The sequence below is a fragment of the Mesoplodon mirus genome, assembly GCF_964341445.2.
Source record: "Mesoplodon mirus genome assembly, chromosome: 14".
Taxonomy (NCBI): domain Eukaryota; kingdom Metazoa; phylum Chordata; class Mammalia; order Artiodactyla; family Ziphiidae; genus Mesoplodon; species Mesoplodon mirus.
This window is the reverse complement of record NC_138990.1, coordinates 48,093,504-48,107,463: the sequence shown is the minus strand read 5'-3', so window position 1 is coordinate 48,107,463 and position 13,960 is coordinate 48,093,504. Positions and strand designations below refer to the sequence as shown.

General features: G+C 43.8%; 1 protein-coding gene across 1 annotated transcript in view; it reads left to right on the top strand.

Moving 5' to 3' along the window:
* The window catches only part of ALK (ALK receptor tyrosine kinase), a gene marked incomplete at its 5' end in the record, with an annotated part of 729,367 nt that overhangs the window by 215,103 nt on the left and 500,304 nt on the right, over positions 1–13,960 (top strand). Inside the window, one exon of the mRNA XM_082642950.1 lies at positions 12,886–13,050. Within this exon, the coding sequence (XP_082499076.1) occupies positions 12,886–13,050 (165 nt within the window). The remainder of the gene's footprint in view (positions 1–12,885; positions 13,051–13,960) is intronic.

Here is a 13,960-nt window from a genome sequence, read left to right as displayed (position 1 = left end):
GTAGGACCAAGGCTTGATGTCCCCAAATTGAGACTATCCCAGGTAGGCCAGGTAATTCACCTCTTCCTAGACATGGATGTAGGGCCCCCCAGGCACCATGGGCAGTCTTGCCTTCCCTACCATAGACTCTGGTCCCTGCTATGGGTGCAGTGTACCCCTAGTGTCCATGAATGTGGCCTTATTTTAAAATAGGGTCTTTGTAGATGCAATTAAGTTGAGTCCATACTGGATTAGAGTGGGCCCTAATCCAATATAACTGATGTCCTTATAAGAAGAGAAAACAAAGATACAGACATGACACACAGGATGAACACCATGTAAAAATGGAGGCAGAGATTAGAATGATGCATCTTCAAACCAAGGAATGCCAAGGATTGCCAGCAACCACCAAAAGCTAGGAAAAGGCATGGGACAGATTCTCCTAGAGCCATCAGAGCATGGTCCTGTTAACGTCTTGATCTCAGACTTCTGGCCTCCAAAACTCTGAGAGAATAAATTTCTGCTATTTGAAGCCACCCATTTTGTAATGTTTTGTTATGACAACCCTAGTAAACTGATGTAATCCTTCATCCCTCCAGTCCTCCAGTGTCCAGAACATTGAATCCTGGAAAAGAAAGATTCCTGCCAAAATCTCAGCATCAGGGCACAACAAAGCCATTGTTGGACTTTAAATAAAAGTTCTATTAAAACTTTGTCTGCTTTCAAGCCCATTGGGACCTATCCAATTTAGGGACTGGTGCTTTTGGAAACAAAGAAATATTAGACTTTTTAATTACTTCCCCTGCTGCTGCTACCACCAACACCAGTCTTGTTAATGTATCAATTTCTTTGATTGAAAAGACTGGGTAAAATAAATCTCTCTCAAAAAAAAAAAAAAACAAATCAACCTACCACAGAATCAAAAATGGAAAACAAATAGGTCCTCCAGCCCCGCCGCGGGATTTGCTTCATAGCTCTGGCAGGAAGTCAGTTTGATCACATTTCTGAAATTACATATTTAATGTGGCTGGCCGTGATGTGCCATTCTGCCCTCAAAAGCCTGGTGTCAGTGAAAAGCAGCTCCACAAGGGAGCATCCCTTGTGGACCATTGTCAGGGCTGAAAGCTTTCTTACCAACTCCTCTGCCCTGATAGGCCAGGCCTTTTTGTGTTCTCTTCCCAGCCCTGCTCCACTGAGCTGGGAAGTCAAGTTCATTCCTAGCCCTTGCCTCTGTATTTTTATCTACAACATGGTAAGCACAAGGCTCTGCACGTATTCACCAAAAAGGCTAAGTCCCAAAGGGGACAGCAGTGCCAGCAATCATACAGACCGAGAGCAGGGAACATCTGTTACCCTGAGGACCAGTGACCTGCTGGGAACCAATGAACTCAGTCTGTGGAAATCAAGTGAAAAGCAGTTGGCTCAGGTGTTTCAAGGAGATTCTTGTTTAAAATGCTCCACTTGATCACTTTCCTTGCCTTTAAAATAAAGACATATAGACCCACTCAAATAACAATTTATCTCTGTGTTAATGGCAGACTGAGTGAGGAGAAACGGAAAGGAAACAAGTCAGATTAAAAGATAATAAAAGAATGATTAACTAACTGACACAAAAGCAGGAAAAACAAGTCAAAAGAGATCCATTTAAAATGACTGTCACAGACAGGGAAAGGAATTGACAAAAGGGAAAGAGAGAGATGAATGGGGGAACAGAGACAGAGACAGACCAACAGATAGACAATGTGGAAAGAATCACTCAGGGTTGTGTGGTGTCCTGGCCTTGTATTCTTTCTCCTGTTAACATGGTCTCAGCTCTCACACCTGGGCAGGTGGCTCCCTAAAGCTTGCTCCAATCTTGAGCAACCTCCTCCTGAGGGTTGTTTCTGCATCCCTACCTATCTGCCTGCATCATTTCCCCCTTAGTGTCCCAGAGAATGGGATAATGTATATAAACATTCTTTGAGCACCAACTGTATGCCTGGCTCTGCTCTAGACATGGCCATGATAAATACAAATAGTCAAGGAGCTCTTGAGGAAGAGGCAGACATGCCTGCTGTATGACAGGTGCAGTAACAGAGGCGTGGCCAAAGCTCCCTGAAACACCGGGAGGGAAAGACAGTTCTGCGGAGGACTTAGGAAGGCAGATGTTCTGGAGACAGAGACTGCTGAGCTGGGCCTTGGACCCCAGGCACCACTGAGATCAGTGAGAAGGGCTTTCCAGGCAGAGGGAATGCATGTGCAAAGGGGTGTCCAGGAACAGGTCAAGCCCAGTGACACAGGGTAAAGATGGTCTGGGAGAGATGAGCCTGGAGAAACAGTTACTTCTGGGTGTACTAAGGGTTTAGATATGATCTTACATGTGAAGCATAGGTCAGAAAAGGAAGGGCAGGAGGGGAACCTGGGAGAGATTCTGGCTATAAGGTGAGAATGACTTGGTTGCCCATGTGGGAGAGTCCAGCTTGAGTAACTGAGTAGATGGAGATCCCATTATCAGAGTAGGGAGGAGGATAAACATTTGGCAAGGAGAGATGGTGACCGCGACGTCTAGAGGGAGAGGAGAAGATGGTGAGATCTTTGTTGAACAAGTTACATTTGAAGTGCTTTCAGGACATGCAAGTGAAGAAGGCCAGTAGAGAGTTGTAAATCCATGTCTTGGCTTTGAGGAGAGAGGTGTGATAGAGAATTATTAGCATAGGCTATGGTTGAGGCTGTGACTGGAGGATGAAGACCCAGGAGGGATCCAGAAAGTTGCATTTAAGAAGTAAACAGAAGAATAGGAGCATGACAAACAGTCAGAGATGAAGAAATAGGAAAGATAGGAGGAGAACCAGAAGGTGGAATAGCCACAGAAACCAAACGGGTAAAGAATTTTACGTTTGGGAGTCACCAACAGTGTCGAAGCCACCCAAAGAACAAGGACTGTGAGAAGGCCTTTCCTCACTCTGGTAAATACCCTTTCTGTTTTACATACGTCCTCCTTCCCCCATGTTTCCTTCTTTCTCATTCCATTTTGTCCACAGTTAATTTGTTTTTCCTTCCCTTGAACCTGTCTCCCTAGATTCTACCTGCTCTAGCTTGCAAGGCCCAGCTCAGTCCCTGCTTCTATCTCAGAGCTTTTCCTGAGTATCCAGGCTACCCTGAGTCTCTTTCGCCTTGGAATTTTTCTTATGGAAAAAGTTGATGGAATACCACTAGGGTGGTATCATCCCCCTCTTGAAATCTGAGAACATTCTGACTGTTTCCTGAACACCCCAAATTCTCCAAGAATCCCACTGTGTGACACCAACTCCACAAAACCCTGGACTCCCCAGATGTTTCTTATGACTCAAATTACTTTCCTAGTTTGTATTTCATTCTTTTTATGGCCCAAGTATAAACTAGGTCACATAATAAAACAATCATGGATGAGTCTAATTTATCCAACCCAAGGTAGAGAAGATGATAAATGTCACTTTTATCTATCTATCTATCTTATCTATCTAATCTACCATCTATCTGTTGTACATCCACTCATCCAATGGGTGTCTACAGTTTGCCAAGCTCTTTGCTCCTGCCCCTCATAGAGATTCTAGCTAGTTCACTTTTATCATAGGCCTAAGATGGTCCTAAATGTCCATCTGAATGGTGCTGCTTAATTTCTTGTATGATTGTTTTGTATATATGTGCAATACCCCTAGGTCTGATGAACCATCAAACCTAATAGGAAGGTTTACTTGGGAAATAAGGCTTTTAAGCTTGTGGCATTTGTCAAGACTTCTAGAAATGTATGCCAAAATGAGGACATTTTACCGTATGTAAATTTCAAAATAAATAAACAATCAAACGTTAAAAAAATAAAATAAAATCCTTATTCATTCTTAAAAAAAAAAAGAGATAGTCTGCCTGTTATATTTAGTAGAGCTTCTTTTTGGAAACCATATAGTGAGCATTCACACCCCACAGCTGGTGACAAAATTAACCCCAAATTAGAACAACCTGCAAGGTTGTAGACCTCACTGTTCCCATTTTTCTCCCCAAGGAAGGTTATATAATGTCTTTCCACAGCACTTTGCATGTCTGATGTCACACTTTTCTTCATATCTTAGTTATGTGTGGCCCTGAATCATCATGATTCCTAGACTATAAGCTCTTAGAGGTCAAGTAATCTGCATCTTGTTTCCTTTGCGTCCCCAGAACTTACGCCAGTATTTTGTACTTGGTTGGGTTCTTAATAAACATACACTAGATGAAATTGCAACATTTGCTGAACAGTCCAGGGGCAAACTAAGAGTATACTCGAGTCTCTCAATTCCCAATCTGGAGCTTTTCTGCCCCTGAGGATCTCTATTTTAGTAAAAGGTATGGATGTTCCCATAAATCCTCTTATTCCTAAAGTCATATTAATTGGTTTCAGGAAAGGTGTGTGTAAGGGGAGAACAGTTCCTGGCCTGGGCATATTTTCATTTAGAAGTCAAAGCTGTGTCTTTAACTACTTTGGGTAGGTTGGGGTTTTCTTGTTGTTGTTGTTTGTTTTTTTCCCCTCAATCTAAAAAAGCATATTTAGCAGACATGAGTGAGCTGGGAAATTTTTGTTTTGACAGCTTTGGGACATCTGAGATATTGTATACAGAGCATTTCTAACCAGTCTAGAAAGACATGTGTCCAAAACATATGCAGGAAAATGACTGATCAAGAGGGAGAAAAATGAGAGGAAATCCTCTTAAAATGAAATGTTTTGTCAAGAACAATCTCAGGTGCAAAACTTCATGTCAGAAGAGCCCTCAGATTAACAAGACTTTAACCCACCCATTTGAGTAGATGCCTCGAATAATTTGGTCTGTGAGAAATTCATAGAGATTGTGAGCTGTCAGGGCCCACAACAATCTGGCCAAACAGCTTCATCTTACAGCTGAGGAAACTAGGCACAGAGAAGTCAGTGATCTGCCCAGGGCTAGTGGCAGGCCCTAGGTGGTAAGAATATCCACATATAGTATCTCATTGGTAAGAGAGCACTTCCACATTCGTTACCTTATTTGATTATCACAGCAGATATTATTATTTTTATTATTTTTATCAGCATCATTATTGTGATAATTCTCTCTGGTTTATCCACGAGGAAATCCAGACTCAAGTGGTTAAATGAATTGCCCAAAAGCACAAGGCTGATTGGCCCAGAGCCTGAAGAGTTTCCAAGAATACTCTAGTGATCTTCCCATTTCACTCCTAGGCCACCCTTTTTCCTCCCTTTGTTCTCACCATAGCTTCTGGCCTGTGCACAGACTTGCTCTCCAGCAGGAGATTCCAGCAACCATCAAAAAGCAGCTTGTTGGCAGAAGAGGACATTTAGGATGAAAGAAGACAGAAAGCCTTATTGGAGATTATCTGAGCCATCAAATCATTGAGAAATGGTTGAAACCTAGCCATGTATGTTTTTGCCAGCTTATTCCAGAAAAACACAGTATAGGTTTTTTAGAATTTTAAGAATTATTTAAGGTATTGTTTTGTTTGTTTTTTACCCATAGCTTTGAATGAAAATAGTAAAAATTGCAAGGTCAGGAACTGGATTTTAGTATCAATCCTGCAACTCACCCACCATGCATCCTTTGGCAAGCCCCATCATGTGTCTGGGCCTCAGTTTCTTCCTCTAAGATGGTCCTCAAGGTCCTTCATGACCTTGAGGTCAACAATTGGAACATTCTGGGGAATCCCTTGAGAAAAGGAGCCCCCACTTTGTGCCTCAGGATTGGTGGCAGCCGAGGGAGTTCCCCTGAGCTGGATACAATTCTTAAGGACTGACAGTGTTTCGAGAGTGCTGGTTCCTGCAGCTCTATGTAATGAACTGTAGTTTCAAATATAGAGCTCTATTTTACGACCTCTAAAGGCCACCTATAAGAAGATTGCTACATGTGTATGAAGCTTCACATGGTTCTTTACTGAATACACAAATCAGCTTTGTCAGGAGTACATTGGCATTTGTATATGCCACCCATGAATCAATCCAGCCTCAGCTTAAACGTGCCAATAAGCCAAGCCTGAGGAGGGGAGAGCTGGTGATTCAGTAACTCTGATTTTCAGCCCGGCCCAGGCCTGGTGCTTACTGGAGAGGATGGCATTCGGAAAGGCCTCCACAGCCAGGAGAAATGCCCTCCGTACTGTGTGTGAAGGACTCCCTGACCAGCCACATGACCCTGGATAAGTCTTTTCCCTTGCCTGGGTCTTGGTGTTTTCACCTGTCCAATGGAAGAAACAACCTCAAATGTCACTTCAAGTTCTAACAGCTGACTCTGCGAATATCACCTTCAGACAGAAATACCGACTTTCCCACGGTACAGCAGAATGCTAAGGAAATGGCCATGTGCCATCAGTTGACTGCCCCACATAAATACTGTTTCTCCTGGTAAACAGAAAGCTGTGTTCAAAAGGGCATGGCTATGTAAATTCTGAATCAGCTAATGTGCATTGGAAATTCTCCATTCCAAGCCCATGCATCATCTCACTGAGTCCTCCTAGCAGTTCTGGGAAGTTAGTCTTATCACTAAGATGACTGAGACTCAGAGAGAGGGAGAGAGTGCCCTGCACTGCACAGCTGACAATTGGCAGGACTGGAGTCAAATCTCAGGTCTTGTTCCCTATCCCTGAGAAACAACCATGATGGTGTTAAGGTTGCTTAATGAATAAGACATATGGGCAGAGACACATAGGAAAAGACTGCAGAGCTGGGTATGACCAGAGAGACCACCATTCAGCAAGTGAGGGGCATCAGGCCCCGTGTCAGGCTATCAGCATCCCAGTAGTTAAACACTGGTCAAGATAACTAGAGACAGAAAAGTAACCCCAAGACAAAATCACAATCATGTTGCCATATTTAAACTAGTAGCAAACCTGATAATTCTCTGTTTTCAGATGCAGATCCCAGGGTCGAGTATACAGTTGAATAACCTCTTTCATGGGCCCCTGATGGCCAAAGAAAACTTGCCCATCCCACTCTCAGTTCCCTTAACTGTAACCCTCAGCCCTACCCAAGAAACACAGAGGATACCCCAGAAGATGTCAGGAAACATAGGCACGAACATTGAGCCCCAGACTTTAATGCACCTGTAGGCTTGGCTTCCTGAGTCATGCCTACGGGGATTAAGACTTGGATCTTAAGGATGTATACAGTGACTCAGTCCTCATCTGGGGTATCCCAAGTCCGACTTTGTGAAGGTGGGATCAGGGCCTTTAAGGACAGCTCAGATGCTTTGGCTTCTGTCCTGCCTCCAGCGTGGCCCTGCCTGTCCCTGCATGGGACCAGTTCCTGTCCTCCCTCACTGCAGGTCTTGACTCCTGTTGGTGTCTGTGGCTCTAAGTGAGGGGAGGTCTTTCTGCTACCTTTCCAATTCATAATTCACTGTTTGTGAGATACTGACATCAAGGCCTTGTGGTCCCATGGAGGAAGCAGATCAGTGGAAACCCAAACAGTCACTTCCTGTCTGAGTAACTTCAGATGTGACTTCATTTCTCTAAGCCCCAGTGTCGTCCTCTGTCAAATGGGGATAAGAGTCCTGCCTCCTTCATAGGGATTCAATAAGATAATGATGTAGGGTGCCTGGCATACTGTCTGACCATGGTAAGCCCTCAGTAAATGTTATCAATTAAGAAAGTACTTCCCACAGGCCTTCATGGAGTTCCCCCTGTCTGGGCTCCTCTGTAAATATATACCCCGTGCTACCAGAGTCGACAGCATAAGTCCAACCCCAAGCTTGACTTCTGGAACACGTGTAATAAGAGACAAAATGAAGGGTGAAGTATCATGGGATTGATAAACGTGGCATTCTTCTCTTTTTTTATGACTCTGCTTTTCACTCTGTGTTATTTGCTTCCAATCCTTGAGCTGGGCTGAGGCTGGGCGACATCAACCAATGGGCTCCTATGGACCTGCCCAGGCTGGCATCTGCCACCTGTGGTCATCTGGAAACCAGCCAGCCTTGGAAGGCATGTCTTAGAATCTAAAGGAGGCTGCTGGTCCCCTAATTTGAATTGTCTTAAGGAGACTTAGGAAACTAGTGAGAGGTCTCTAGGTTTACAGGGTTAGGATGAAGGAGGTACAAAGGACCTTGATCTAAGGGATTTTTTGGGAGCCTGAGGTCAATCTGGATACATAGGAGGACTGTTCGATTTTCTAAGTCCACCCAAGGGAAGACCCGAGGGTCCAAAGTACACCACGTCTCCCTGTTACCCTTCTGTGGTGTTATGGACGGTGCCTGCAACTTCCATGCAATCTCCTTCTTGTAGCGCAGGCTGGGAAGATCCCCATCTCTGCCCAAGTGGCCAAGGCTGGCTTCCTAGGCACAGGTGTTGGGCATGATTGCTTTGGTAGTTTCACACATTCCCAGAGGCTAGATTTCCACCTTCAGATTCAGTGTCAAAGTGCTTGGTCACTGCCAACTCACTACAGCCAAGGGAACTGCATCACTCCGGGCAGGGCCACCACAGGGTTCTTCTGATGGGTTACTGTGCCATTCTTCTGAATGGCTGTGTTTTATACTAGAACAGTTCCTTGAAGCTAACTGTTAATTCAGTTTTTTAAATATGATTCATATCCTGGAAGATTTCAGAATATGGGTACAGACTGATAAAAATGCATGAATACACACACACACACACACACACACACACACACACACATTCACCCTTGCACAGTCATCTGTAAAACTTGCCTGAACCCTCCTTCTTAATTCTTTGACAACCTTGAGGCAAACTGAGACCCCATGGAGTGTGATGCACATTCCACTTCCTTCCCTGGGGACCCTGCTTTAGGGATGACAGCAGGCCCTCGTTTAGAGGCAGGCAGGGTGAGGGGACCAACGGTCTGTAGGTTTGGTTGTGTTGGCCAAAGATGAGCTCTATAGAATCACTGACCTTCAGAGATGGAGGGCACCATAGAGGAGGTATACTCCATCTCTTTCATTTTCAAATGCAGAAAGCCAGGCACAGAAAGAGGGATGGATGTGCTGAGGCCCCTCAGCTGCTGTGTTCAGGACCGAGCCTGGACTATCCTCACTGCTCTACCAAGACCTTTCCCTTCACAGCACTTGACACTCCTCTCAGCAGGCCAACTATTTCCAGAAGATTCCATTACTTTATCTTTCTTCCATGATGGAAGTGACTAGAAAGTGGGGAGCAGTGATTTCAACTATGTGTTTAGCAGGTTCTGGAAAGTTAGATTCTCCTGGTTCCAAACAGGTATGTAAAAAGAAAGGTCGAAATCTCTGGATTCTTCTGAAGGTCAGTCACTTTGTAAAATGGACCTGACACAGAGGAAATATAGATCTATCTCTTTAGGGTAGTACAGAAGCCTTTACAGATATGAAAATGTTGCAGACTTAGTATCTAATAATAACCGAAATATAGCACTTCATAGGTTTCTCATATATTATTTAATTTAATCTGTTGGCCCTGGAATTAAAATTCTGAAGCTGTGGAGGTGTGAGAGTAACATCTAGATCTTCAGCATTAACCAGCCCTGGGTCACATTCTGGCTCTGCCTTAGGGTAGTCCTTTGGTCTTTGTACAAGTAGAGTAAACTTTCTGAGCCTCAGTTTCCTCAGCTTTAAAGAGAAGACACAATTTCCTTCTCAATTTTGTTCAGCAGATTAAATACAGTGATATAAAAAACTCCTTAGCACAGTCCCTGGCAGACAGTTAGGGTCAGTGAATGTGATTTCCCGCCCCTCTCCTTGGGCATGGACCTATTCAACCATTGGGTTGCTTAAGGCTGAACACCTCACGGAAACCCTTAGCCCCTCTGAGTCCTGCCTGTAGGAGAGACTCTACAGCACCCACCACAAAGGGGCGGAGTCAGAGGAGGGCTAAAGAGAGAGATCCAAGAAGCACCCTAGGTCTAGAAACTCAGAAAAGGCCTAAGGAAAATGAGGCTTAACCTGGTGTTTTTAGAGAAGACAAATCCCAGGTATTATTGCTCGAAAGGCACAGAGGCTAGCTCAGGAGAGAGAAACCTGTGTAGAAATTTTATAAGAAATTAAATCAGAATATAGAAAAGCCCAATCTCATTTCACCCAAAATGAGCAATAATGTTAACTCCATTCCTATTTAAAGCCAAAGAGTATATCTTTGACAGCTAAAGAGAAGCTGCCTCAGGGCAAGAATTTCAAAATGAACCCATTTGATAACAGGAGTATCTGCCTAGCTTGTTTTACTAGGCACGGTCTGACCCAAACACAGCTGATTATCAGACTCTCCAGAGTTCAAAGATCCAAAGATTGCTGGCACTTGAGACTGGGATTGTATATTCTGTTGTCTGTTTGTCTAATATGCACACAAAACACATTTGCCAGGCAGTGTCTGAGCTGGCATGCCACACTTCTGTCCCAAATAGAAATAGGATGACTTTAATTGGAGAAGAAAAGTCAAGATGGAGGATGGGCCTCTGAAGTTGAAGCTTTGGGAAAGGTACCAGTAATTGTTGATGTGGGATGGAGATGGCCAATAGCTTTCTCTCTCCCACCTTCTGACTTGATCATTCACTAATGTGGATGGGTCTTGTTAATCATCCCCAGAGGAGCCAGGTTTAATGGCTACACCTTTTGTTATAAGAATAATTTTTGTGCTACAAAGTACAAAATGTTGGATCGGTTTTCTTCTCCTTGCATTCTGCTATCAAACCAGGTTCCTGGCAAGCAAGTCTTGAAGATTAAGACAGCCTACAATTCATGGACACAAACTCATAGCAGCAGCTCAGCCCCCAGAGGCAGGTAGAAATTCTTCAAGGCTGATAAAATATGTAGGCAGCAAGTGGCCTGTCAACTCAAACAAGGCTAGCTCTGCCTGTTTCAGCTTGACATTATAAAGGTGAATTGTCTGAATCGTGAAAGGGCGAGTGGTATTAACCTTAGGACCAGAAGGATGGCAGCTCCTGGAGAGCGGCTGGTACATAAATCTCTGCTGGTTGAGAAGTAGAAAGATACTTAATGGAAGGGTACTTGAAGGATTTTTTTCTCCCCCCCAGCTAAACTTAGATCATTTGGCCAATGTCAGTGGGAATTGTTTTGCTCCCACTCCAGGGCAGGGCCATCTTCTATGGTGTAACTAAAGGACATTCCAGTGACTGGCTACCTCCACTAGTCTTGGCCCTACTTCTCCTCTGCCTTCTGAAATTCTCAGCAGGAGACTCATCTTGGAGATCAAGGTAGCAGTAGCTCCAGAAGCAGCTGTTAAAATGCACAATGATAATTGGGAGTTAGTAGTCATTAGCACCACTGCACAGATTGATTTATCAAATTAGTTATAACCCTTCTGAGAGCAAGGACTTTGGAATCTTAAAACAGTCAAATCAGCAGGAATAAAGACGCAGAGGTAGAGAATGGACTTGAGGACACGGGGAGGGGGAAGGGTAAGCTGGGACAAAGTGAGAGAGTGGCATGGACATATATACACTACCAAATGTAAAATAGTTAGCTAGTGGGAAGCAGCAGCATAGCACAGGGAGATCAGCTTGGTGCTTTGTGACCACCTAGAGGGGTGGGATAGGGAGGGGATATGGGGATATACATATAGCTGATTCACTTTGTTATACAGCAGAAACTAACACAACATTGTAAAGTAATTATACTCCAATAAAGATGTTAAAAAAAAAAAAGTCGAATCAGGAAGGAGCTTTAGAAGACATCTAGTGTGGGTCTCATTCTGTATTTGATGAATTTAAGGCCCAGAGAGGTTAAGTGGCTTATTCAAGGTAACCAGCAAATCAGTGGCAGAGTTGGAGCTGGAACCCAGGTTTCACTGGGTACTTGTTTCTAGAATCATCAAGTTTAAACCTCTTATTTACGGAGGAGGGCACCAAGTTCCATATGTGAGAAGAGACTGGCCAAGCCTGGATACCAATCAAATTCCCCATATTCCCATCCAATGGTCTTTATATCAAATTTTCCCTTTCTTCACATCCCCAGGGCTAAAGGGAGATGATGAAGTAAAGGGTGGATGACTAATTTGGTTTTGGGCACATATTCTATTGATCCATCAGTGAGCATTGAGAACCTTCTAGGTACAAAGTACTTCAGCCACTTTGGGTAATAAACAATGAGCAAGGCAAGGGAAAGAGAAGGTGAGTGTATCCTAAAAGTAGGGCAGACGTGGAATGATTGGACACAAGGATGATTCATGCAAAGAAGCCCAGAAAGTGATCACACAGAGTCCCAGGACACAGCCTCTTTCTGCCTCCTCTCTCTCTCCTTACCCAGTGACCTTCCCCATTCCCTCCCCAAGAGAGAATAAACTCAGATTAGCTATCACAGCCTTGGCACTCCTCTCTGGAGGGTGGTTGAAGAATAGATGATAAGGCTGTCAGACAGGGTTGTGAGTAGCTTAAGTTCCCTTTGGCCTTCTCTTCTCAGGATCCTGATGAGGATTTTTCCTGAGCATCAGCTGTGGACCAGACTCATGTGTACAGATAATGAATTATACTACTAGTTCTTACAGCAATCTCCAGAGGTAGAAATTATCATCCCCAATGTACAAGTGAGGAAATTTCAGGCCAGAGAGGTTAATTTTCTTGCCTGACTTAGATTCAGACCCATCTGGTTGCAAAGCCAGGCTCTGCCCACTTGACCTCAGGCCCTCTCCACATCACCAGGTAACCTTACAAGATGCAAAACTTTTCATGGTCCGACTTGTTTAGCTCTTTTTTTACCTGCCTTCTGTGAAGATACCTCCCATAATCTGAGTTATATAAAGAACACTTTTTTTCACTTTTAGTCTCCTTTTCATCCATATGGAGCTCAGCCACCTGTGGAATTGACAGCCTGCCATACCTCATTAGGGTGAAAGTTGTGGGTGAGATGGAGGCCAACTTCCTGGAGAGGAGGAGTGGGGCTGGAAGGTCACATTTGGGAGACAGTTTGCTCCACTGACCATTGGCTGTCCTTGCAGGTCTGGAGTGCAGCTTTGACTTCCCCTGTGAGCTGGAGTATTCCCCTCCACTGAACAACCTTGGGAACCAGAGCTGGTCCTGGCGCCATGTCCCTTCCGAGGAGGCCTCCCAGATGGACCTGTTGGATGGGCCCGAAGAGGAGCACACCAAGGAGATGCCCAGAGGTAAGTATAGAGGCCACTGCAAAATGTCCCAGATGGGCCAGGATGGGGCTGGGATGTCTATTTCTGTTTGAAATTTTGAGGCTTCTCCACCGCTGTTCTGTCCTGTTTCCTTTGAAACCTGTTTGTAATATCTGTGCCTCTCCATGTCTTCTTGGGCTATACAAAGAAGAGGAGGTTGCAAGTCCAATTTCAGGATCAATCCAACCCTTTACTCTCTTATCAATGAAAGAAAATAGGATTTCATAGCTCTCTTTCATGCAGATTTCCCAATGTAAGATACAGATGAAAATGTTAATCTGTTTGTTCATTTGGAATGGGGTTGCCATTTAAAACACAGGACACCCAGTTAACTTTGAGCTTCCAGTGAATAACAAATGATTTTTTAGTATAAGTATGTCTCATGCAATAGTTGGGACATACTTGTACTTAAAAATTATTCAAATTATACTAAAAAATTCAAATGTAATTGAGTGTTGTGCATTTTTATTTGCTAAATCTGGCAATCCTAATTTGGAAGATGTTGTATAACTGAGTTAAATGTTAGTTTCAAAGCCATTAATGAATATTTAGACTGCATATTAGTTCTGCAAGGTGCTTCCAGTAGTTCTTTGCTGTTTATGAACATCCTCTTCTAAATTATTCTTCTAAATTATCAGGACTGGAAAAGGTAGGCTGAGGATAAGTAGTGGGTGCTTGTTAAATATTTGCTGAGTTTTTAGAGAGAGATGTGGAGGCACTAAGCCCTAGCACTGCCTCAGGTCTCTTTAAGGCAAATCTTAGAGCTCCCAATTCCTTGGACCCAGAAAACTTTACTGACCCAGAATAGACCGCCTATATTTCTAACTTTCAGGAAGAAATGATAACTGACATAGTACTGGACTTACTGTACATTCAGAGTAGTATTTTCAGT